Source organism: Ictalurus punctatus, chromosome 9 (genome assembly GCF_001660625.3).
Source record: "Ictalurus punctatus breed USDA103 chromosome 9, Coco_2.0, whole genome shotgun sequence".
NCBI lineage: Eukaryota > Metazoa > Chordata > Actinopteri > Siluriformes > Ictaluridae > Ictalurus > Ictalurus punctatus.
The window spans coordinates 17029934-17053454 of NC_030424.2; the positions used below are offsets into that span (position 1 = coordinate 17029934).

At 39.0% G+C, this 23521-nt stretch overlaps 1 protein-coding gene across 1 annotated transcript; it reads left to right on the plus strand.

Annotated features, from left to right (window-relative positions):
- Nucleotides 1–1209: 1209 nt before the first annotated feature.
- Nucleotides 1210–23208, plus strand: ubr1 (ubiquitin protein ligase E3 component n-recognin 1). The gene is made up of 47 exons (XM_017476437.3): nt 1210–1334; nt 4214–4479; nt 4831–4909; nt 4998–5108; nt 7283–7410; nt 7577–7715; nt 7831–7893; nt 8006–8129; nt 8483–8590; nt 9337–9425; nt 9524–9622; nt 9916–10073; nt 10164–10263; nt 10348–10476; nt 10707–10887; nt 11042–11103; nt 11241–11351; nt 12044–12109; nt 12211–12312; nt 12607–12670; nt 12841–12965; nt 13098–13150; nt 13261–13363; nt 13461–13509; nt 14043–14197; nt 14368–14467; nt 14562–14665; nt 14755–14835; nt 15192–15373; nt 15701–15900; nt 15991–16084; nt 16237–16389; nt 16810–16907; nt 16995–17088; nt 17197–17345; nt 17445–17500; nt 17592–17688; nt 17808–17875; nt 18033–18180; nt 18360–18450; nt 18578–18714; nt 18813–18921; nt 19033–19086; nt 19173–19250; nt 19770–19940; nt 20257–20358; nt 22146–23208. The coding sequence occupies exons 1-47, from the start codon at nt 1290–1292 to the stop codon at nt 22285–22287; spliced, it is 5217 nt and encodes a 1738-aa protein (XP_017331926.1). The 5' UTR covers nt 1210–1289; the 3' UTR covers nt 22288–23208.
- The last annotated feature ends 313 nt before the right edge of the window (nt 23209–23521 follow it).

Here is a 23521-nt window from a genome sequence, read left to right on the forward strand (position 1 = left end):
TTATTATTATTATTATTATTATTATTATTATTATTATTATTATTATAATAATTTTGGAGAATTGCATCTATAACATGTCTTTCCAAACTTGTTCCTTACACTTACTCATTTTTCCTGTTTTCAACACATTAACTTCGAGAACTGACTGTTTCTTGAAGTGGTAGTGGTTGCACAGATGTTGGATTACTGATTGGAAGGTCATGAGTTTGAGCAAGGCCCTTAACTCTCAATTGCTCAGTTGCATGAAAAAGAAAAATGTAAGTTGCTCTGGATAAGGGCGTCTGCCGAATGCCGTAAATGTTATTCACTTCAACTGTCTGTGGTTATAATGTTATGGCTGATCAGTGTATATGTCAGTTTATGTGTCATTATCATAGCTTCAAGGTTCAAAGTTTATTGTCATTGTGAAGCACAACAAAACCGTATCTTCAAGGCATAGATGAGTGCACACACAAACAACTGTAACAACCAACCCTAACCACATGTCCTCCTGACTACCCCCAAAGTAACATTTAACATAGTACTCATTAAATACAATGAAAGACAAGTGTTTCCATTCTGCCCTCCCTATGCATACATGCATGTCCATTTCCTTTATAAACCACACTTACTAGTCTGGCCATACATGAAATCACATTTCATCACCACATTTTTATCCCAAAATCATATTTTTTCTTTGTTCAGCGCAACATTCTGAGTTTGAAGATGACCTTTATATATGAAGTTTTACATGAGCATTCCTATTCCTAATTTGGAAAAGGACTTTCTCAAAAATATTGATAATTGTTGGATTTATGATAGATTTATATTTCGGAAATTACATCAAATACATTTAAGACCCATGATGGAAAAAAACCCCAATAGAAACCATCACAGAAATTCGAATGGTTTACACTACAAATACCATTACAAACCATCAGCTAACCATTAAAACTATTACCATTAGTAGTCCTTAATGGTATCCACTAGACATAACATGCCACCAATAGAAGGCAATTATTATTATTATTATTATTTGCTGTTGTTGTTGTCATTGTCTTAAATGCCCTATTGAACTGTTTTGCGTTATGTATTAGAGTTTTTTTTTTAATGTATTAGATACGTTTAATACCAAATAACAGCACAAAGAGATGCTCTAATAAAATTCATCATCGAAAAGCGCTGCTGTCGCAAACCCGGGCGGGCTGCGCTTGTTGTCGTAGTGCGGCTGCGCTTGTTTCGTGTTGCGGCTCCGCTGGTTACTGTGTTGCGGCTGCGCTTGATGTCGTGGTGTAGCGCACAGACTCAACATGGCGGAAGGTGAAGAATCAGTAAACGCGCTCCAGTTATGCATGGTAATAATTCAAATTTTTTTGCAATTCTTACAATTTTCATTAATGACGGATTGTTTCCTTTTACGGCAGTGTTGTGTTTGTGTGACATAAACTTCTCTTTGCAGGCTTGTTGTGCTTGATGCTTTTGCTTTCGGTAAACAGCTAGCTAGATGTCTAGGCAGCTAACGTCAACCTGTTCTAGTACAGGAGAGTATAGCTAGTCAGATAGCCCATGTAGCTAGCTCTGTTTTTACACAAATACGTTACATTTCATGACTTTGTTGTACATTGAGCTGGCGAGTGTTCATTATCCTGAATCTGGTTCCGATAGCCACATCTGTAGCATTAGCAGGCTAGCCAGCTTGCTATACTTAATCAGTAGCACGAGCTGAATAATATTAGTAAATCTCGCTGTGAAAATGTAGTTTCAGATAAGAGCACTTTTGTGTCTCATTACAAGGCTATTATATGTTTGTTTCTTCTGGGTATTCTGCAATATGAAAGACGATTGATAAATTGTAATTCTAAACTTAACCCCTGAATTGTAAAGCTGAGTATGCGAATAATAATCATATAGAAATCCTAGCCAGAAGGTCAGTGATATAGTTTTTGTTAAGGTGCTGGCAATTAGCTCATAAAAACTGCACTGATAAGTTAGTCTTCCAAGCAAAAAGGAAACGGGTAAGAGAGAAACGCATATCAACTTCTTCTGAAATGATCGTCCTCGAAAAAAACATTTAGATAAACAGAATGAGAGAATTGCTGTCAGGATGAGAGAAGTTTTCAGGCTATAACAAGAGTATACCTTTCTGCAGCCAGGGAATCCTTCAAGTAAATGTCACAAATTCCAACTATTTAAATATTATACTCATTATGTAAACGTGTACGATAAGATTTTGGCTATTTATTGCAGCCAGAGAGATTTTCTTCCTGATATTCATGCAGACAAAACACAGGTCATTAAGCTGAACAGATTTATAGGCCTATTTGCATTTGAGCTGCTGAGGGTTTAGGATGTGACATGTCATGTCAAATAGGCTAATAACTATAGATGCACCCATACTAAATTTCTCAGCCGATACCGATAACATTATTAGCGTGTGATTATTCAGAGTGATATCGGCCGATAACCGATACCGATAGTTCTGCCATTTATGTCTTCTTATAAATGAATATGTGACAGGATATGAATCATTTATTAATAATAAATTAATAATATGGGCCGCCAGCACGCTGTCCCCATGTTCTGAGCAAATCTCTGCTATGTACACAGCTTCTGTGTGTATGAAGGTACATATTCTCATATCTTTGGAAAGCTAAGATTCTTGTGATTCGACTGATATAAATCGTTTCGAGATACAGTCACAACAGCAGGTACAATCACCGTCTGTCTGTCAGACACCGATACACAAGCAAACATTTAGGAAACAGAGGCAACTCACCTCATATGAAGCCTCATAGTAATCCACTGATCAATAACATCCTGACAAAAACACTCTTGTTACACTGGCAAAGGTCCAAACAGTCCATTTATGTGAAAATATTTAGTCCACCTTTCAAAAGAGACCAATAATATATAGTAAGAGTCTTTAATATACACAGAAAGCATCCTTTTTTCATATATAGAGAACTGAGAATATCATGTTATGGCTCTTTCAAATATTAAAGAGATCCTTTACAGACTATTGATATTGTGACTTTTGTGGGAATAACTTGTTAATACAAGTGTAATATTGTCAGATTTGTCGCATCTGAAGAAGGTGCACGGTGTCTTCCAGGAAGCAGCAGCATGAGGAGATACAGTAGAGCCCAGGGGACTGAAGGCTGTGAGGGAGGGCTGATCATGTGTAGAATGTGTTATATATTCAGATATCAGTGATGTGTATGACCACTTGGTATGTTTTGTAGGTGATGAGAGACAGACTGTTTGATTTGCAGTTATACGCTGGCTCTCATTACCTGCTTCAGTTTTATTCTGGGGTCTCTTACCTCCAACTGTCAGCTCTCCCCACTCTAACACCTGAAGCAGCACCTTATGTTTGTGCCATCGACAAAAAGTCAGCTGCATTCATGTCACTGCTTAAGTAGAAAATAGACGTGCTAATTTCTGTTAATTGATTATAAAATAAAATTTGTTTATTTATGGGATGAAATATACTTGGGCAATTGGCAGCACACCTGGGCGCAGCACCACAGTACCACCTATATGTGGGAAACACTGAAATATGTTACATGCGACCAACAACAATAATAATAATAATGGTAATAATGTTTTATTTATATGGTGCCTTTCCACAGCTCAAGCACACTTTTAATTCCAAACTAACAGACATATGAGAAGAACAAGAAATGTTAGAAGAAGAGACACAGTATTGAATAAATAAATGTGTTTTAAGTTGTGGTTTAAAAGTCGAGATAGAGGTAACATTTTGGAGGTTTTGGGAGAGTGAATTCCAAAGTTTTAGGGCCATGATGGCAAATGATCTACGGAGAGGCAGAAACGTGGTACAATGAGTAGATCTGACTCGGAGGACTTAAGAGTCTGTGATGGAATGTAGGGATGAAGGCGCTCAGATAGATAAGGTGGGCCAAGTACTTTAATTATCATAAGCAAATACACTTATGGGTGTAATGTGAGTGGACCTAGAGGAGCGAGTGAGAACTTTTTTGAACATATTTTAATCTAGTTATGGAATTTGATGGTCGATCAATAAAAAGGACATTGCGATAATCCAGATGGGATGTGATGAATGCATGGACAAGAGTTTCTGCATCTTTAAGTCTAAGAATATGACTGAAGGCAAACTATATGATGGAGGTGATAAAAGGTAGTTTAAACGCAATATTCAGCAGCTGAGGAACATGTAAGATGATTCATTTATATGAATATCTCTCTTCAGAAATGGTGGGAGGCCTCAGACCGGCAGTCTGCAATACGACAGCATGTGGCAGAGAAGGTCCCCTGTATTTATTGCCTGCAGGCTGAATCCCAGCAGGTGGAAGAGGAGAAACGAGTACAGGAATGTATCCTGCAGCCTCTGGAGTACTTCCTGTTTGGGGAGGACCCTAGTGTCGGCCTGGAGAAACTTCAACAAAGAAACGGTGGCTCTTCCTCTCAGCTGTGTGGACGTGTTTTTAAAGAGGGCGAGACGGTCTACTCCTGCAGGTTGGAGCTGGCAAAATTCACATTTGCATAGAATTGACCTTTTAAAAGAAGCAGAAATAGGTGATGGAAAAACATCATTAAAATAGTGTTCAAACATGAGTTACTTTCAGGATTGAGTGTTAGGAATATATTTGGAATGGAAGCAGTGATTAGTAGAGTATCTTTGTCTGGTTAATGAACTTCATCATGCAAAGTGACTTCCTGTAGTATTTCTTTTTGTATCGATGTTATTTAAACCCTCAGATATTAAAGTGGGTAGGTTATGTCCAAGCCAGTAACACTTCATTTATGCAAAATATGTTCTATAAAACAACATAACACATGTTTTATGTTTCTTTTATTTGTCTTTAGGGATTGTGCAATAGACCCCACCTGTGTGCTGTGTATGGACTGCTTTCAGAACAGTGTACACAAAAAACACCGCTACAAGGTCACTTACTAAAACTCCTTAGTGTACTCCTTTACATGCTCTTAATGCTTATTACTGATATATTATTAACCTTCTGTTTTTCTCTTAGATGCACGCATCATTAGGAGGAGGTTTCTGTGACTGTGGCGATTTGGAGGCCTGGAAGACAGGCCCCTGTTGCTCCCAACACGACTCTGGCACCGCCATAGCCATGGAAACAGTAAGGCCTCCTTTTTTTTAGCTCAAAACTCATTTTCAGGCTTTTCTTAGGACACTGATTTTCCATCCATTCCTTAGTATGAGCTAACTTCCTGCCTTGAGGTCAGAGGATGATTACAAAACACACTATCCTTTGCTGGCCTGGGAAAACAGCAGGCTGTGTGATGCATGGGCATGCCTGTGCCACTAACAAACTTTATAATCAGATCTGATGAATGGCACATTATGCATGCCGAGGTAAATTTGATCTCTCTGTTACTCGTGTTCTTTTTTTTTTTGGTAGGAAATATTTTTGTGACATACATTCAATTCAAATGATCATATCAAGTAATCATAATTTGACTTTGTTACGGTTTAAAGGGGACCTATTATGCAAAATGCACATTTAAATGGTGTTTGAACATAAATCTGGCTCGGCAGAGTGTGTACACAACCACCGTACAATGGTAAAAATTCACCCACTCCTTTAAAAATTTTATTTTTTAAATAAATATATTCCCAATAAATCATAAACACTGTCTCAAGATGAGCCGTTTTAGAGTCTTCATGTACCCCAGGGATCAGAGCCACTGGAGACGCAGTGGAGAAGTTTTATTTTTGAAGAAAATGTGCCCCAAAATACCTTAAATAATTTTTCACCAGACTGCTTTGTGAACGAGGGTCAATACAAAACCTTTAATCTTACAGTGTGTAAAGACAACATTCACTATTGGCAGCAGCTAGGCTGAGCTCAAGCTTGACGATAGACATATAGTTATGAGCGTTTCCTTAGGGACCTTGTCTTGGAAGGAGGTTTTATTCAGTATGCCTGTCACTCAGCTGACTCGGTGATAAGATTATGGTTAGGAAGTTGTCACATCTGCCTGGAAAAGAGCAGGTGTCCATTGTACTCCATGACCTGGCTTTTGTCACAATTGTAACACCAGAATACGCATATTATTTATATATATATATATATATATATATATATATATATATATATATATATATATATATATATACACACACACACCATGACCAACATCCACTGACCCAAATAGCAGACATGGTAGGCCGTTCAGAGGCCTTTCATACTTGCATTTTCAAATCTCTCGCTCAGCTCTTTCAGTCTCATAAATAACCGTAGCATTTTTGGTTATTTTTTGATTTCGATTTTTGCCATCACAGAAATTAATGCAAAATCAAGCAAAAAATGTTCTAAATTACTGCAGGTTTTCTGCAGATTTGTGACCAGATGTGTCATGTGCTGTCATCACAACGCGCATTCAGCTCTCATTTACCAACAAACATCACTGCGAAAGACTGTGCGATTGCAATTTCGAGTGTTAAGTACTTTTCCACAAAAAAGCACAGCAAAGCTGCAGCAAAATCACAAAAAAAACCTCTGCGAAATCCTGTACAGACTGACATCTGTATGTTTTTCAATCTGTGGTCCTACGTTAATGATGTCATTTTCATTGTGATGGAGCATTTCTGGGAAAATGTGTGGGAGGATGAGTTAGGGCCACCGATATCTCAAAACTTACTATTTGTGTAACTATCTGGTGGTGCATTTGATGATCCCAGATTTACAGCTTGTGTAAATAGCTACCCCAACTTGTGGCTTTTAATAAGAAATCTACACTATATGGCCAAAAGTTTGTGGACACAAAACCATCACACCCAAATGTTGGTCTTCCCCAAACAGTTGCCACCAAGTTGGAAGCACGCAATTGTCTAGAATGTCTTTGCTATGATCTAGCATTATAATTTCAAACAAGTTCCAGCGTGACAGCTTTCCTGTGCACATAGCGAGCTCCATGAGGACATTGTTTGCCAAGGTTGGTGTGGAAGAACTCGTGTGGCCTGCACAGAGCCCTGACCTCAACCCCTCTGAGCACCTTTGGGATAAACTGGAATGCTGACTGTGCACCAGACCTCCTTTCCCAACATCAGTGCTTGACCTCGCTAATGCTCTTAAGTCTCCTAATTCTAGTGGAAAGCCTTCCCAGAAGAGTGGAGGTTATTATTATAGCAGGGGGGCTGAATCTGGAATGGGATGTTCAACAAGCACATATGGGAGTGATTTTTAGGTGTCCACAAACTTTTGATCATGTAGTGCATCACTGATGAGTCATCTTTGAGAGTATTCTGTAGTACATAGCTCTGTGTTGTGTGTTTGTGTGTGTGTTTCAGGAAGAGTGTGTGTTGGAGGCAACTCTGCAAGAACGTGCTCAGGTGCTCTTCCAGGCTCTGCTGCAGTACGTCACTGACCTGATGGTGTGGGAGGAAGGGGATGAGCTTCCACCAGAGATGGAACCTAGGTCAGACAAACTGGATTCTTTAAACAGTTCACTCTCAGGAATACATTCTTCTTTTTTTCAGTGATACAGAAGTGTTACTTGTACACTAAGTTTGTCAGTAAATATACTGCCTGTTCACTGATGTTAGAGAAATGTATAACATACTTGTATTTATTGTTGTCATTAGGTCAAAGGAGAACATGTACTACTGTGTGCTTTACAATGATGAGCACCACTCGTATGATCATGTGATCTACACTCTTCAGAGAGCCATCAACTGTAACCACTCTGAAGCTCATGCATACACTACTTTTATTGACAAGGAGGTACTATATTCCATACATGCAAATTTAATGCATTTTTAAAAAGTTATATGTTAATCATGCAACAACAAAAAATTCTCATAAAGGAGCACTTGTGCTTGTCTCGTCCCTGATTCAGGGGCGCAGAGCTGTCAAAAGAGGAAGCCTGAGCTCTTGTCAACAAGCCAAAGAGCTTATAAGGGTAAACAGTTTTATCATCTGGACGCAAATCCTTTACTCTATCCTTCATGGTCTCAGATGTTAGGACTACCAGAGTGTCCACTCTAACAATTTTCTTTATATTGCACCTGCAGTCCAGTTCAGAGCATATTACCCAGCAGCCCTTGCGAGTGGAGCTAATTCATTCAACTGTCATGGCTCATCAAACCTTTGCCCTCAGGCTGGTTACCTGGTTCCAGCAGATCATTGGCTACTCAGGTACACCATAATGATGATGTTATTGTTATTGTTGAAGCAAAACTTTAGTGCTCTGATTTCTGCAAGGAATTGGTTAACTAATAGGTACCAGTGGTTGTTTCTAAAATGGTTACTGTTAATTATTTCTAAAATGCACCTTTTCAACATAACCCCCCCCACAAAAAGTTTCACATGCTTCAAAAATACAGTGAAACAATTGGAGGTTGGAAACTTGTCACTGTACAATGTTTTGTTATCGTAGATCGTTTCCAAGATTGTCATTGCATTTGTTTTCCTTTGTGAATGATGTTTTCTATTCTTTTTCCTCTCTCTCTCTTTCTCTCTCTCAAACATACATCCATAAACACACTCAGTGGGCTTTAGGCAGGTGTTTTGCCAGGTGGCTCTGGAGCCCAGTGCTGACAGCAGTAAACTTTGTTTAATCAGCAGACTCATGTTGCGTGATGCCAGACTTTATAAAGGCAAGTTCGTAATCTGTGCTTTTTATGGTTTTTTAATATATATATATTTTTAAAATAATTATTATACTGGCTTTGATTAAAATATGATGCCTTGAAACTTTGTTTGGATAATATTATTTATATACAGTGCCCTCCTGAATTATTGGCACCTTTCATGAAAATGAGTAATCATGAGCATGTGAAAAGAATAACATGCAATAAGTGATATTTTGAGCTAAAGCATACAGGAATTCTGTACAGTTTTATTGAAACTTTTTTAAATAGTGCAGTTTCTTTCTGCAAAAAAACTTGTTTGGGGGCTCCTGAGTGTCACAGTAGAAAAGAGTTCACCCTGTTGTTGGGAGATCGAAGTTCGAATCCCGATGATGCCACCGTCGTCTGTGACCAGAAGCCCAGAGAGCAAAGTTGGGCATGCTGTCTGAGTAGGAGAGATGGCATACTCTTAGTCCCCTGTCAATCACAGCGACACTAGCCAGTCGTGAACATCTGTGAGCTCATGTGGGAAAAGGGCAGATTGCGCTTTCCTCAGATTGTGTTACGCTGCCCTGTGATGCAGCATGAGCAGCCGTTCAGAAAGATGCAGTTGGCTGGCGTCATGTATCTCTGAGGACGTTAGAACAAATAGTGATTGTTTCTGCTATTGTTTGACTGATTTTGTAAAAAAAAAAAAAAAAGAAAAGAAAGAAAGATTATTAATGTAATGTTAATTTATACTCATTTTTTTGCATGTCTCTTGCTTTTATCAGGAGCTCGCAAGGTTATCCACGAGTTGATTTTCTGTAGCCTGCTGATGGAGACTGAATACAAGAGGCAGTTTGCCATGAAATTCACAGAGGTTCATTGTATTCCTTCATGGATATAAATAATAGCAAAATTCAATGTAATACCCTCGTATGAATCATGGCATTGTTTTTTTTTTGTGTCCTTCCTCAGCATTACAAGCAATTACAGGAGGATTTTATCAGAGATGACCATGAGCGGAACATCTCCATTACAGCCTTGTCTGTACAAATCTTCACTGTACCGACTCTGGTAATTAAAAATACAACAAAACACTTAGTAACACGGACATAGATATGCACTTTATAATTTTTTGCCTTGAGTGTATGTACTGTTTATAAATAGTCCTCATTGTAATATTATATCTTTTCACATGGGAGTTACAGAATTGGAGGGAAAAAAAAATTATATATATATATATATATATATATATATATATATATATATATATATATATATATATATATATATATATATATATATATATATATATAAATATAAATAATATATGAAAGAATATTTAGTTTCTTTGTTTGTCTTTTAAGGCCAGACAGCTGATTGAAGAGGGCAATGTAATAAAGGTGATTATAGATACAGTCATGGAGATGCTGAGGGAACATCTGGACAGCAACCAACGCTTCTATTTTCAGGGCTATAATTCTGACAAGTTCTTCAGGTTCCAAGTGATATTCCGTGACCTCAAGTAAGCCTTTGGGTTGTGTACTAAATATTATATAAAAGACTTGTACTTTAGTAATTTTGTGTGTGTGATTACCCCCCCACCTCCCCTCAGGTACATTCTAATCAGTAAACCCAACATATGGACTGAACAGTTAAGAGGAAAGTTCCTGGGAGGTTTCGCTGTTTTTCTTGGATTCCTTAATTGCATGCAGGTACTAGTCATCAGATAAAGATTTGCCTAAAGTAGAGCTTAGGTAGTTGCATGACTTTTGTGACTGATTTTTTTCTTATGCTAGGGAATGGAGGAAGTCAAAAGACAGGTTAGTCAGCATATTGAGGTGGAGCCAGAATGGGAGGCAGGTTTTACCATTCAGATCCATCTCCGCCATATTCTGTCCATGTTTCAAGACTGGTGCGCCTCTGATGTAAGCATTGCTGTGACTCTTTGTATCCAGATCAGTTCTGTAGGCTTTGTAAAACACATTTAGTCAAATTAAGTATTGATTTCCCCCAAACAGTTTTCAGCTCCACATATTTTAAAAGCTGTGACCTGCTGACTAGTTAACACTTGTTTGACATAACATTTTGGAGAAGCAGTCATCCAGGGTCACTATATAATCACTCTACTGTGTGTAAAACCATGTATCTTTTACAGGAAAGAGTTTTATTGCTAGCCTTTCAGGAGTGTTACCGTGTGCTTCAGCGCTGCACCAATCAGCCCTTCCACAGTGAGCCCACTGACCACTACATGTGCAAGCACATCCTTCACACTCGCTCTTACAAAGTCTCTCAAGAACCTGTCTCCATCCACCTGCCCATCACCAGACTCCTGGCTGGTGAGCTTCTGGAAATGAGCTTGATTGATATGTTATTGTAGTTTAGTGCCATCATTTTTTTTCTAATGTCATAAAACATTATAAAAAAACAACCATTAGTATTCTTAGAACAGTCATTTAAACAGGCTAAGTTTAATTTTCTGTGTGGTTGCAGGTTTGTATGTCCTCTTGTGTCGGACAGGAGCTGTAATTCACCTCCCTGATTTTATGGATCCTGTGAGTAGCTCCTGTGAGATCTTGCAACTCGTAAAATATGTCTGTACCCCCACTCTCCTAATATGACCTGCCATTGTTATGCTTGTTTGTTAGCTTGGAGTTAGGTATCAGACTGTAGACCTGTGTATATTTTACAGGAGCAGATCGACTTGCCCTTTTTTGCTGAGTTCCCTCTGCGTTGTGTGGTACTAGCTGCTCAGGTGTCTGCGGAAATGTGGCGCCGAAATGGCCTCTCCCTAGTCAACCAGGTAAGATGATGTCACATACTGGTTTACCCTCTACCCTCCTTTCTGTGCTTTATCACTTATGAGTGAATTTATGTAAACAGGCAATAGGGGTAATTATGGACGAAGGGAGTTACAAAACAGATTCTGGTTACTTTCTTCATCCTCTCTATGTTAAAGAATGAGCTCTCATCCCCTGTATACTAAAAAAAAAAAAAACGAGCTCTTGAATAACAGAGAGATACTGTTTGTAGTGTAGGTTTATTTTGCAAAGAACATGGTGCTGTACTGCTGCTTCAAGCAAATGTGCACCTGCGACAGTGGACCATGCAGCTGAAAAATGACTGTATATAGGGTTTAGAACAGGCACAATTGTGACCACTTGTTTTTGTATACAATGTACTGCTAGCTTAAGTCTACACAGAGAGAAACCAAACAGCTTTGTTTTTGAACTGTATTATGCGATATATTAAGTATGTGACCAAGCCACTACATCTGCAATCTTGTATCTGATTGATGTCAGCATGGTTGAGCAGATGGCATTTCTAACATGGCAACTAATGCCATAGTGTCACAGTCAGTCACAGTGTGAAACTCACCACTTACAGTAAACTCAGCAATTCCTCATTAGTCAGATTAAATTGAACAAATTCCAACATTTTTTTTCCTCAAAACAAAATCCACCGATGTTGTCTTGACATTTGCTTTTGGTGTAGGTATACTATTATCAGGATGTGAAATGCAGAGATGAGATGTTCGACAAAGACATCATCATGCTGCAGGTGTGTACCAGGCTCCTCTAGTGTTTTTCCCCATAGCTTAATATGTGCAGTAAACTAATGAATAAATATTATACATATAAAACGGATATTTTTGCCTGCAGATTGCTGCTTCCAAAATGGACCCCAACCACTTTGTCATGCTAATTCTACTGAGATTTGAGCTCTTTGAGGTGTTTAATGGAAATTGCTCAAGTAGAGATCAGGTTTGTTTAAATTTTTTACATTAAAACTACTTCCTTACGATCTAGCATGCTATATCAAATTTGTTTGAAAAATATGCAGGTAATTGCACACAAGAAACAAGACGTAAATAAAACACAAATTTAGACATTATCTCCATATCCTAAACATACAAGGTCCCTATGAAATAAATTTTTTTCAAACATTGTCAATTGTAAAATGAATGGCATTAATAGGTTGCAATTTTATCTGTATAAATTATTTAAGCCCGAATGTCTAAAGTATTTTTCCTGATGGTTATGTCATTTTCTCTGTAGGACCTCCAGAAACAGTGGAACAGATTGACAGAAGAAATGCTCTTCCTGTTGATTATCATCACAGGCAAGTCCATACAGCACCGACATGCTTTCGAAAAGTAAAACACTGCTGCAGTATTTCCCAGTAATTTTGATCTTCATTGTATTGCTTAACATATTGTTTATTATTACAGAAGATTAGTGTTCACAAACCAGTTTTTGCAGAGGGATAATTATGAATTTTGGTTTACACAGGTGAGCGGTATGTCCCTGGAATTAGTAATGTGACTAAAGAGGATGTGACGATGAGGGAAGTGGTTCATCTATTGTGTATAGAACCTATGGCTCACAGTAGCATGGTTAAAAGCCTGCCCGAAAATGTAAGCAATCCTCTCGGTAACTTTTTTAAATTTAGTCAATTGTTGGCGATAGAATAAAAATATTGGTTTATGATAAAGATTGCCTTAATAGATCATTTAACATGATGTAATGATGTGCTTTTCTTATTCTAGGAAAATCAGGAAACTGGGCTTGAAACTGTTATCTCAAAAGTTGCCACATTCAAGTGAGTCAGTCTCATGCAAAATAGAAAATTTTTTTGATGGGTTTTCATGATGTTTGAATTTATTTTTTTAATGTAACTATTAATTTAATTTATTTTACAATCTTGTTCAGGAAACCAGGAGTTTCTGGTCATGGTTTATATGAACTGAAGAAGGAATGTCTTAAGGAGTTTAACCCCTTCTTTTACCATTACACCAAATCACAGCACAGCAAGGTACAGTGTATACTTAGTGTCTTTTTTTTTTTTTTTTTTCCCCCCTCCCTGTTTCCTGGTCCTGTCTTTTGTATAACTGTTTGCATCTTTATCTCAGGCTGAAGATGCACAGAAGAAGAGAAGGGCCCTGGAAGGGAGTGACAAAGGTATGGTTGCAGTACATGACTTGGCCATTCCAAAACATTAACTTTATTCTTCTTTAACTGTTCTTTGGAAGAATGACTTAGGGTTGTTGTTTTGCTGCATGACACACTTCCTCTTGCGATTCAGCTCATGGACAGATGTCCTGACATTTTCCTTTAAAATTCACTGGTATACTTCAGAAGTCATTGTTCCATCAATGTTGGCAAGTTGTCCTGGCCCAGATGCAGCAAAACAGGCCCAAACCATGATACTACCGCCGTCATATTTCACAGAAGGGATAAGGGCCTTTTAGCTTAAATGCAGTGTTTTCCTTTCTCCAAACATTATGCTTCTCATTTAAAACAAAATGTTCTAAAATTCAAAAGGTTTCATAAACTTTCAAACACAACTGTAGGTCTTGCATTAAGCTTAATAGATTCCTCAGAAACTAAGCCAGAATCATATACTAAATGCAACACATCTCTTCTGACAGTAGTTTCCAGTGTTATTCTCCAGAGGGAATTTTGGGTGATGCTAATTTTGTCCCTCCTTCCAGCTCTTAGGCCACCAGTACCTCCTCCCTTTACCCAGGCCTTCTCCAGGATAGTATGGCTGCTCTGCTGCGATGTGTTCGTCCATGTGCTGAGGAGAGTGTTGCAGAGGGCAGTTGAGGAGCGTTCTGCTCTGTGGACCGAAGCCATGATCCAAAGGGTATGTTGACGCTCATTGCTTTAATCTTATTCTCCTGTTTTGCACAGATGGTTATGTATGTACTGGTACAGGTAATTCTGCAATGCATGTTATTTGGATTCTGTAATCATGAATTTTTAGTAGACATTATAAGATTTGTGTGTGTGTATCTGTTTCTGTACTTCCTCCAGGCATTGCATCTTGTAGGCCAGGCTTTGCTCGAGGAAAAAAATCAGTTGGAGGCCTGTAGTGTTGAAGAAGTAACATTTGACTTCAGTCTCAAAGCTCGAAGTACGTCTCTCTGTCACTGGGGGGAAATGGTGGGTGAATAACATGGCCAATGCACTGCAAACATTCAACCTTCTTGTTGTGCATTTCTTTACAGAAGTTGGCTCAGATCATGGGAAGTCATTGTTCCATTTCCTATCCAAAATTAAGTCGCATCCTTCTCTTGAAGCTCACAATGACATGATAAATTGGACACTACAGGTAGAACCTGGTTATTTACAGTATTATTAATAACCTGGATATTTGGTAATCATGTAACTATGCTGTTTATTTCTCTTTTTTCTGTTCAGATGTTTGAGATTGTGAAGTGCCTTCGTGAGAAATCCAGCCCCTCTGCTTCATGTGCAGCACATCAGACCAAGGCAGAGGAGGTAGTGGGATTTCAGTGCACTTACTGCAATACATTAACTTTATCTGACATAATATAATCCACATTTTCTTCAGATTCATTGAATGATTTGAGATGGCTCATAATGTCAGTCAGTCATTAAATCTGTATTTAGGGTGAAATCTCAGTAGCACTGTTTTGCGAAGACTCCACAATCACCACTTTTTTTGCAGAAATGTGATTTCAATAGCGCAAGTTATTTTGCATTTCTCAGTGAAGTTCAATGGATACTTCCAATTGCAGCAGCCTCTGCTGCTGTAACGGCTGAAAAATGCAGCCGAGCTTGGATGCTGTCTTTTAGTTGGCTCTTCAGTAGTGTGCCTTGATGTGTTTGTGCAGAGCATTCATGACAAAGAAAAAGCAGAGCGGAAAAGGAAGGCCGAGGCTGCTAAGCTTCACAGACAGAAGATCATGGCTCAGATGTCTGCCATGCAGAAGAACTTTATTGAAACTCACAAGATGCTGTATGACAACGTGCCTGATAGTGGGATTCACGCCGAGCCAGTGGTCTCAACAGAAAGGTAAGGAGAAGTCTGCTCAAAAAGCCTAGGAATAAAGCCCTGATACTGGTCACAGACTCAGGTTTACAGTTGATTTCAGGCTTGTACTTAAATAAACTAAACTCTCAGTGCATCAGATGTGTGCTAAATGGCATCAATGAAAGTGCTGCCAAATATTTGCATCCTGGTTTTCTGACCCGAGAATCTTGAAACTAACCACTGGGTGTTTTTGTGCTGTTTGTTACAGAGACTTCAAAAAGCTGTAGATTTGGCATTATGATAGAAGGCCAGTAGTTTAAAAAAACAAAAAAAACAACAGGTTTAGTTGAATGTGTCCATTTTGTACAGCAGTGTAATGGACCTGGAGAGTCGTGTGGCTGTGGGGCCTAAGCAGGGAGTGTGTCCTACTGACTGGGAAACTCTCACCTGCATCCTGTGTCAAGAGGAACAGGAGGTGCAGGCTCAGGCTCCAGCTATGGTACTTACTGCCTGTGTTCAGAGATCTACAGTTCTCACCCAGTGCAGGGGCAAAACCCTCTCCCCAAAAGGTCAGTGGTGACATTAATACATGCATGAACCTTCAGTTTTAGATTGTTTGCTGAAATATATAAAACATTATTTGTTGTTTTGTTGGACAGAAAGCTCCTACCCCTTGTTCATGCCCCCTGATCTGTCTGTGGGCATACACACTGGGAGCTGTGGCCATGTCATGCATGCCACCTGTTGGCAGAAGTGAGTGCATGCTAAAAATATCACATTGCATATGCAATATGTTTGCTTGTTAAACAAATAAAGCTATATGAGCCTTTTCTTCACCTAGAAAAGTGAACACAAAAAGCAACTATCAAAAGCACTGATTTTTCTGCATCATCTCCTTTGTGCAGGTATTTTGAGGCGGTACAGAACACCACTAGGAACCGGCTGCATGCTGAGCTGATTATAGACCTGGAGAATGGAGAGTACATGTGCCCACTCTGCAAGTCTCTCTGTAACACTGTGGTCCCCATTGTTCCCATGGAGCCCAGCAAACTCAACTAGTATGACAACTCTGAACTACATTAAGGCCATTTTTACACATGTACTTTCTTTTCCAAGTGATTTTGCAGCAAGTGTGAAGGCTATCACACAAAAAATGAATTATTTTTGGATCTGAGCAAGTAGCTTCAATTGAGACTTCATTTGGACTGTTGATTTATGTCAAGAAACACCATTTACATAAATGATGCACATTCATAAGAAGGGTTGAATAGGTGTAATATCTCTCATTTTGCAAAAATTGTGCACAGTGTAAGTGGTGTATAAAGCAGGCAAAACATTGCTTAGAATGAAATCGTCTGTGTGACCCAGGATGCTGATGGAATATTCAGAGCAAGTGTAGAGATGCCCTAAATCTAGTTATTATGATTTGTTATCAGTATCTCTCATTCTGTCATATGAATTCTCTTCTTCCTGTTTAGTGAGAGTGCTGAGATGATTGGTCAGTTCCTCACTCTTCCTCGTTGGATACAAATAGTGCTCGCACGGATCAAGGGACTCCGAGTCCTTCAAGGAGCCGGTGAGAAGCTTTTCATTTTTGAGTAATGACGCAATGTAATGTTTTTCATTTCGAGCTTATTTAAATTATGGTTGTGTGTATGTTTAGAAAATACAACTGAGACAGGAACAGAGGAAACCGGGCTGTTAGAGGACATGCACACTGACTTCAGGTCAATCCTTAGCTTTGGAGTTCAGCCACCGTGAGTCCCACTCTACTCTCTTCTGCACAATCAGTTTATTTATGCAACATATGTAATATGCAGCATAACACAACTATCAGAATGTAAGTGTTGCTCTGTCTCTGTTAGGCCAAAATACTCCAGCAGTATAATGGAAATGCTGGTAGTGTGTGCCACTACAGTGCACAGGGTGGGTCTGCAGACAGCACCCAATGAGCTGTGCCCTCTTGTACCTGTCATGACCTGGAACACTTGTGCCTACACGATCCAGGCTACAGGTGAGATGCTTTTCCCATTCACGCCATCACTCTCCTTGTCCTCTGTAGAGAGTTCTGTATGTCATTTCATAAATTTCATGACTGTGATGTTCTCTGTAGAAAACATGCTCCAGGAAGAGGGAAAAACTCTGTTTGGATCTCTGCAGAACAGACAGGTTGGTTTCTGACATTTCTGAATGCATGTGTGTAGTTTCTGTCAGTTTTTTTTGTGATTATGTGGTGTGATGCAAGTGATGTGTATTACAGCTGGCTGGTCTCAAAGCACTGGTACAGTTCTCCGCTATTCAGCGAATGAAGAGCTCTCAAAGTGTTATTCAGAAGCATTTCACAGACATGATAGCAGGTAAAACTACACGTTCAGTCTTTCTGTGTGTGTGAGAGAGAAAATAATTGTTTAATTTCTGAATAGTCTTTTTAAACAATACTAAACTTGATTGCCATTTTCTCTTTGTCTTTCCCTAGTATTGTTACCTGTGTCTAATGCAGAAAGCACACCCACAATATTAGAAGTAGATTTCTTTACTCTCTTGGTAAGTGTTGAACGGAGTGTGTGTTTGGATGTTGTAATTATAATTAAATCTACAGTATATTTGAAACCGGTTTAAATCACATTTTATGTTGACTCTAGGCAGCTCATTGGCTGTTAATTCCATGAATGAGTCTTTAGAAAAAGTTGTCTTTCCACAGGTGGGACTAGTTCTGTCAATACCGGTATTGTACCAAGAGGAGAATGTTGACCTGCAGCCTTCAGCAATCAGTACTGTTTATAATCAACTCCATCTAGTGCACCTTGTCACCATGGCCCACATAGTACAGGTCCTACTATCATCACAGGGTAAAAAAAAACACACATGATTAAGTAACTTTCAGGTAGCTTATCATTGTGGATATAATTAAATGAAATCAGTAGTCGGAATTACATTAAGTATCTGTAGAAGTGTTTTCAGTGTGTGTGTGTGTGTGTGTGTGTGTGTGTGTGTGTGTGTGTGTGTGTGTGTGTGTTTGTTTGACCAGACTTGAATGCAGAAGCAATAGGAGGAGGAGATGCAGAGGAGGTCAGAACAGCAGCAGCCGTGTACTCTACTGTATCACAACACACTGGGGGGTGAGGCTGTCAAATAATCACATGAGCTGGCAGTGCCTTCGTTGTAAACATTTTCACACGTTTGATTACTCTTGTTTGTTTTTTTTCCTCTTCTTCCATCTCCCTTCCTCTTCTTCTTTTCTCTCAGGCTGAAGGCTGGTGTATGTGCTTCCATGACTGTAGACATGGTAAAGAGAGGTGTTCTACCCTTTCTTCGCTGTGCTGCACTTTTCTTTCATTGCCTTACAGGAGTGCCTGCTCCAGAAGAGCTGTCGAGTACTGCAGGTGAGTCACAGAGTCTTTCAACATATATGAGCACTTGATGAAACAATGGCAATTCAAAGATTTGTGATTAATCCTTTCCTCTTCCTCTTATTGCACAGTGTCCTGTGAGAGCCAGTTGCCTCTTTTGTGTAGTTACCTCGCTCTGCCCTGCAACCTGTTTCAGCTCTTCCAGGACCACCAAGACACTGCAACAGTCCTAATACAGAGGTATGACATGTCAGTAAATTTTTATATATTCCTCTTCATTTTATTTTTTCATGCATCTATTATCATGAAAGTGTAGACAGCAGCATGGTTTTCTTTGTGTCTATATTGCAGGTGGTGTGGGAATGAAGCTGTATCAAAAGGTCTGAAGGGAGAAATGCACATCAGGTTAGCTCACTCTTACTTCTCTTCAACTCCATGCTTTTTCTCTTGCACCCTGGAACTTTGTATGAATTTTTGTTTAACTATCACAGGTATCCACGGAAGAGAAACAGGTTAATAGATCTTCCTGAAGATTACAGCGTGCTGCTAAACCAGGCCAGCCATTTTAAGTAAGTGCATTGTTTTAACATGTTATCAAGCCTGCTAACTTATGATATGCACAACATATTAGAAGTCTTCAAGCATGCCATCCATATGTATGCAGACTGGTGACAGATTAATGGAAAAGATGGTAGCTTTGTTATGCTGTGGCATTTTGTTGGTGAAGATTAGATCCAATAGATCATCTCTTCTAGTGCCTTGTGGCAGCCTAACACCCTATTAAGACATTTTCTTCCTTCAAGTTTTTCCTTTAATTTATCATACATCAGTACATATAAATACGTATACAGTTTATTAGGTACACCTGTACATTCATGTATATATCTAATCAGCTGATCATGTGGCAGCAGCTTAATGCAAACAAATCATGCAGATACAGGTCAAGAGCAGAATGAAGAAAAAGTGTGATCTCTGTGTCTTTGTATCTGTGACCTGTACCTGTATCTGTTATTATTTTGGTCATTTGCATCAGATAACACATGGGTTGCATATAGATTAAGCAATTCACATGTCCTCATCCTGTTCAGGTGTCCGAAGTCATCGGATGATGAGCGGAAGCACCCGACGCTGTGTCTGTTCTGTGGGGTCATGCTGTGCTCTCAGAGCCCGTGCTGTCAGGTGCAGCTAGATGGCGAAGAGGTGGGAGCTTGCACGGCCCATGCTGCCACTTGTGGAGCTGGAGTAGGCATGTTCCTCAGGTGAGGGCTCGTCCACAATAGCTTTTGATGCACTGATAATAGTAAATTACTTTTCTACATAACAATAACAGAAATCATTATTGTTATGCATTTAGGAGGATGGTCTCTTATTTAGTTTCCAAAAATGCAGCATTGTGCATAAATCACAGGACTAGTTTTGCTAAAAAAAAAAAAAATCAGAAAATACATTGTGGTTTCAATTCAAAGAATTTTTTTAATTTACTGATCAATAATTGAGGTAGTATTGATTATGCGTATGTAGTGGTTATGAAAGGTAAAGGACAAATAAACCATGACCTCATATCTTAATGAACAGGGTGAGAGAGTGTGAGATTGTTCTGATGGCCAGCAAAACACGTGGAAGCACATATCCGTCTCCTTACCTCGATGAATATGGCGAAACAGACCCTCAGCTAAAGTAGGTCCTAATATTACAGATAAGATGGCTATTCTTTAACTGTTTTTTAAATTTTATTTTTTATTTAAATGATTATGTACAGTGAGGGGGAAAAAAGTATTTGATCCCCTGCTGATTTTGTATGTTTGCCCACTGACAAAGAAATGATCAGTTTATAATTTTAATGGTCGATGTATTTGAACAGTGAGAGACAGAATAACAACAAGAAAATCCAGAAAAACGCATGTCAAAAATGTTATAAATTGATTTGCATTTTAATGAGGGAAATAAGTATTTGACCCCCTCTCAATCAGAAAGATTTCTGGCTCCCAGGTGTCATTTATACAGGTAATGAGCTGAGATTAGGAGCACACTCTTAAAGGGAGTGCTCCTAATCTCAGCTCGTTACCTGTATAAAAGACACCTGTCCACAGAAGCAATCAATCAGATTCCAAACTCTCCACCATGGCCAAGACCAAAGAGCTCTCCAAGGATGTCAGGGCAAGATTGTAGACCTACACAAGTCTGGAATGGGCTACAAGACCATTGCCAAGCAGCTTGGTGAGAAGGTGACAACAGTTGGTGCGATTATTCGCAAATGGAAGAAACACAAAAGAACTGTCAATCTCCCTCGGCCTGGGGCTCCATGCAAGATCTCACCTCGTGGAGTTACAATGATCATGAGAACAGTGAGGAATCAGCCCAGAACTACACGGGAGGATCTTGTCAATGATCTCAAGGCAGCTGGGACCATAGTCACCAAGAAAACAATTGGTAGCACACTACGCCGTGAAGGACTGAAATCCTGCAGCACCTGCAAGGTCCCCCTGCTCAAGAAAGCACATATACATGCCCGTCTGAAGTTTGCCAATGAACATCTGAATGATTCAGAGGACCACTGGGTGAAAGTGTTGTGTTCAGATGAGACCAAAATGGATCTCTTTGGCATCAGCTCAACTCGCTGTGTTTGGAGGAGGAGGAATGCTGCCTATGACCCCAAGAACACCATCCCCACCGTCAAACGTGGAGGTGGAAACATTATGCTTTGGGGGTGTTTTTCTGCTAAGGGGACAGGACAACTTCACTGCATCAAAGGGACGATGTACGGTTCCACGTACCGTCAAATCTTGGGTGAGAACCTCCTTCCCTCAGCCAGGGCGTTGAAAATGGGTCGTGGATGGGTATTCCAGCATGACAATGACCCAAAACACACGGCCAAGGCAACAAAGGAGTGGCTCAAGAAGAAGCACGTTAAGGTCCTGGAGTGGCCTAGCCAGTCTCCAGACCTAAATCCCATAGAAAATCTGTGGAGGGAGCTGAAGGTTTGAGTTGCCAAACGTCAGCCTCGAAGCCTTAATGACTTGGAGAAGATCTGCAAAGAGGAGTGGGACAAAATCCCTCCTGAGATGTGTGCAAACCTGGTGGCCAACTACAAGAAACGTCTGACCTCTGTGATTGCCAACAAGGGTTTTGCCACCAAGTACTAAGTCATGTTTTGCAGAGGGGTGAAATACTTAATTCCCTCATTAATATGCAAATCAATTTATAACATTTTTGACATGCGTTTTTCTGGATTTTTTTGTTGTTATTCTGTCTCTCACTGTTCAAATAAACCTACCATTAAAATTATAGAATGATAATTTCTTTGTCAGTGGGAAAATGTACAAAATTAGCAGGGGATCAAATACTTTTTTCCCTCACTGTATGATCCTTGTTTAATAAGGGGATCATGCAACAAAGATACTTTATTAATGAGTTATTTATAACGCAGGTATTACTGATTTAATTTTACTTGTCTGTCATGCCAGCCGTGGGAATCCGCTGCATCTGTGTCCTGAGCGGTACAGGAAGCTGCACCAGATGTGGCAGCAACACTGCATCCTTGAGGAGATTGCTCGCAGTCTGGAGGTGCTCAATGTCATGTTCGCTTTTGAGTGGCAGATGCTCTGAGCTCAGGAGGAGGACAGTCTTTCTCACAATCTTTCAAATATCCTCTGGGTGCTTTTGCTAAGTAATGTTTCTGCTTTCAGCATTTAAAATCGTTTCCGTAAAAAGTTTCTGGACAGAAAATGGCAGCAGCACGAGATAATCAGAAGGGTTGCTTGCTTTTTAATCTTGTTTTCAGTTAATTTCAGCTTTGCATCCAGAAGCTTATTACTGTGAAGTGAGGAAAGACACATGCTTGTACAACTCCAGCTGTTTCCATGATTAGGGCATTGAGTTGTTTCTGTAATTTACGAGTAAAAAGAGTCGAAAAAAAGTGAGACAGCTTTCTAGTGTCTTACTTGTGTATGCACTTTTTGCAGAAAATGCTTCCTGTTACTTTGTGTAATTGCTCACCCAGTTATTATCCTCCTCAGCTATGGACTTGTCACCTTTTCTCCGTACTCTGTGAAAAATAGCATCACTGAGAATATAGTATAATTAATGCAAACATATGTACATTTGGCAAGTTATTTTGTCAATTCAACTGTTTACTTCTGGCACAGTGTAAGCTATGCTTTTCCACATATAACACACAAATATGTATATAAACATTAATAAATGATAAAAGTATATTTTACTATATAAATACAGCAAAACAAATAAGGGAAATCAGCTCTACACAAACATTTCCAAGTTGATAATCATGAGCCCAAAAAAAGCCAATACACGCAATATCTACTTGGTTCATACAGTATATATGAAATGAATTAATTTTAATAAGTTCAAATTCTCATGGTTGGGTTAACCTCTTTCACTACTTATCATTAATTTCAGAAGAATTAAAGCTGAAATTATTAAATGGTTTAATTTTGCCGTTGCTCGTTTGCATTGCTTGACAGTGCTGAAAGTCATTTTCTGGATAAATAAAATACTGTAATGAAAATATTCTCGTGTCCTTAATCATGGGGCCATTGCTGTGTTATAGACACCATGTTACATACTATATGAATTACCATACTACAGAATAATTTGACATTTATTTAAAAAATAATGTATGTAAATGTATAAATACCATATTATTTTTCTGAACAACACTATTTGAAAGTAGATATGTACTGATACTAAATTTCTTAGCTAATCCCGATAACCGATTAATCAGAGTGATATCGGCCGATACCGACAGTACTGCCTTTTATGCCTTCTTTTAAATTACTTATTAATTCCACAATTCTGAACGAAATGCAAATAAAACTTTATT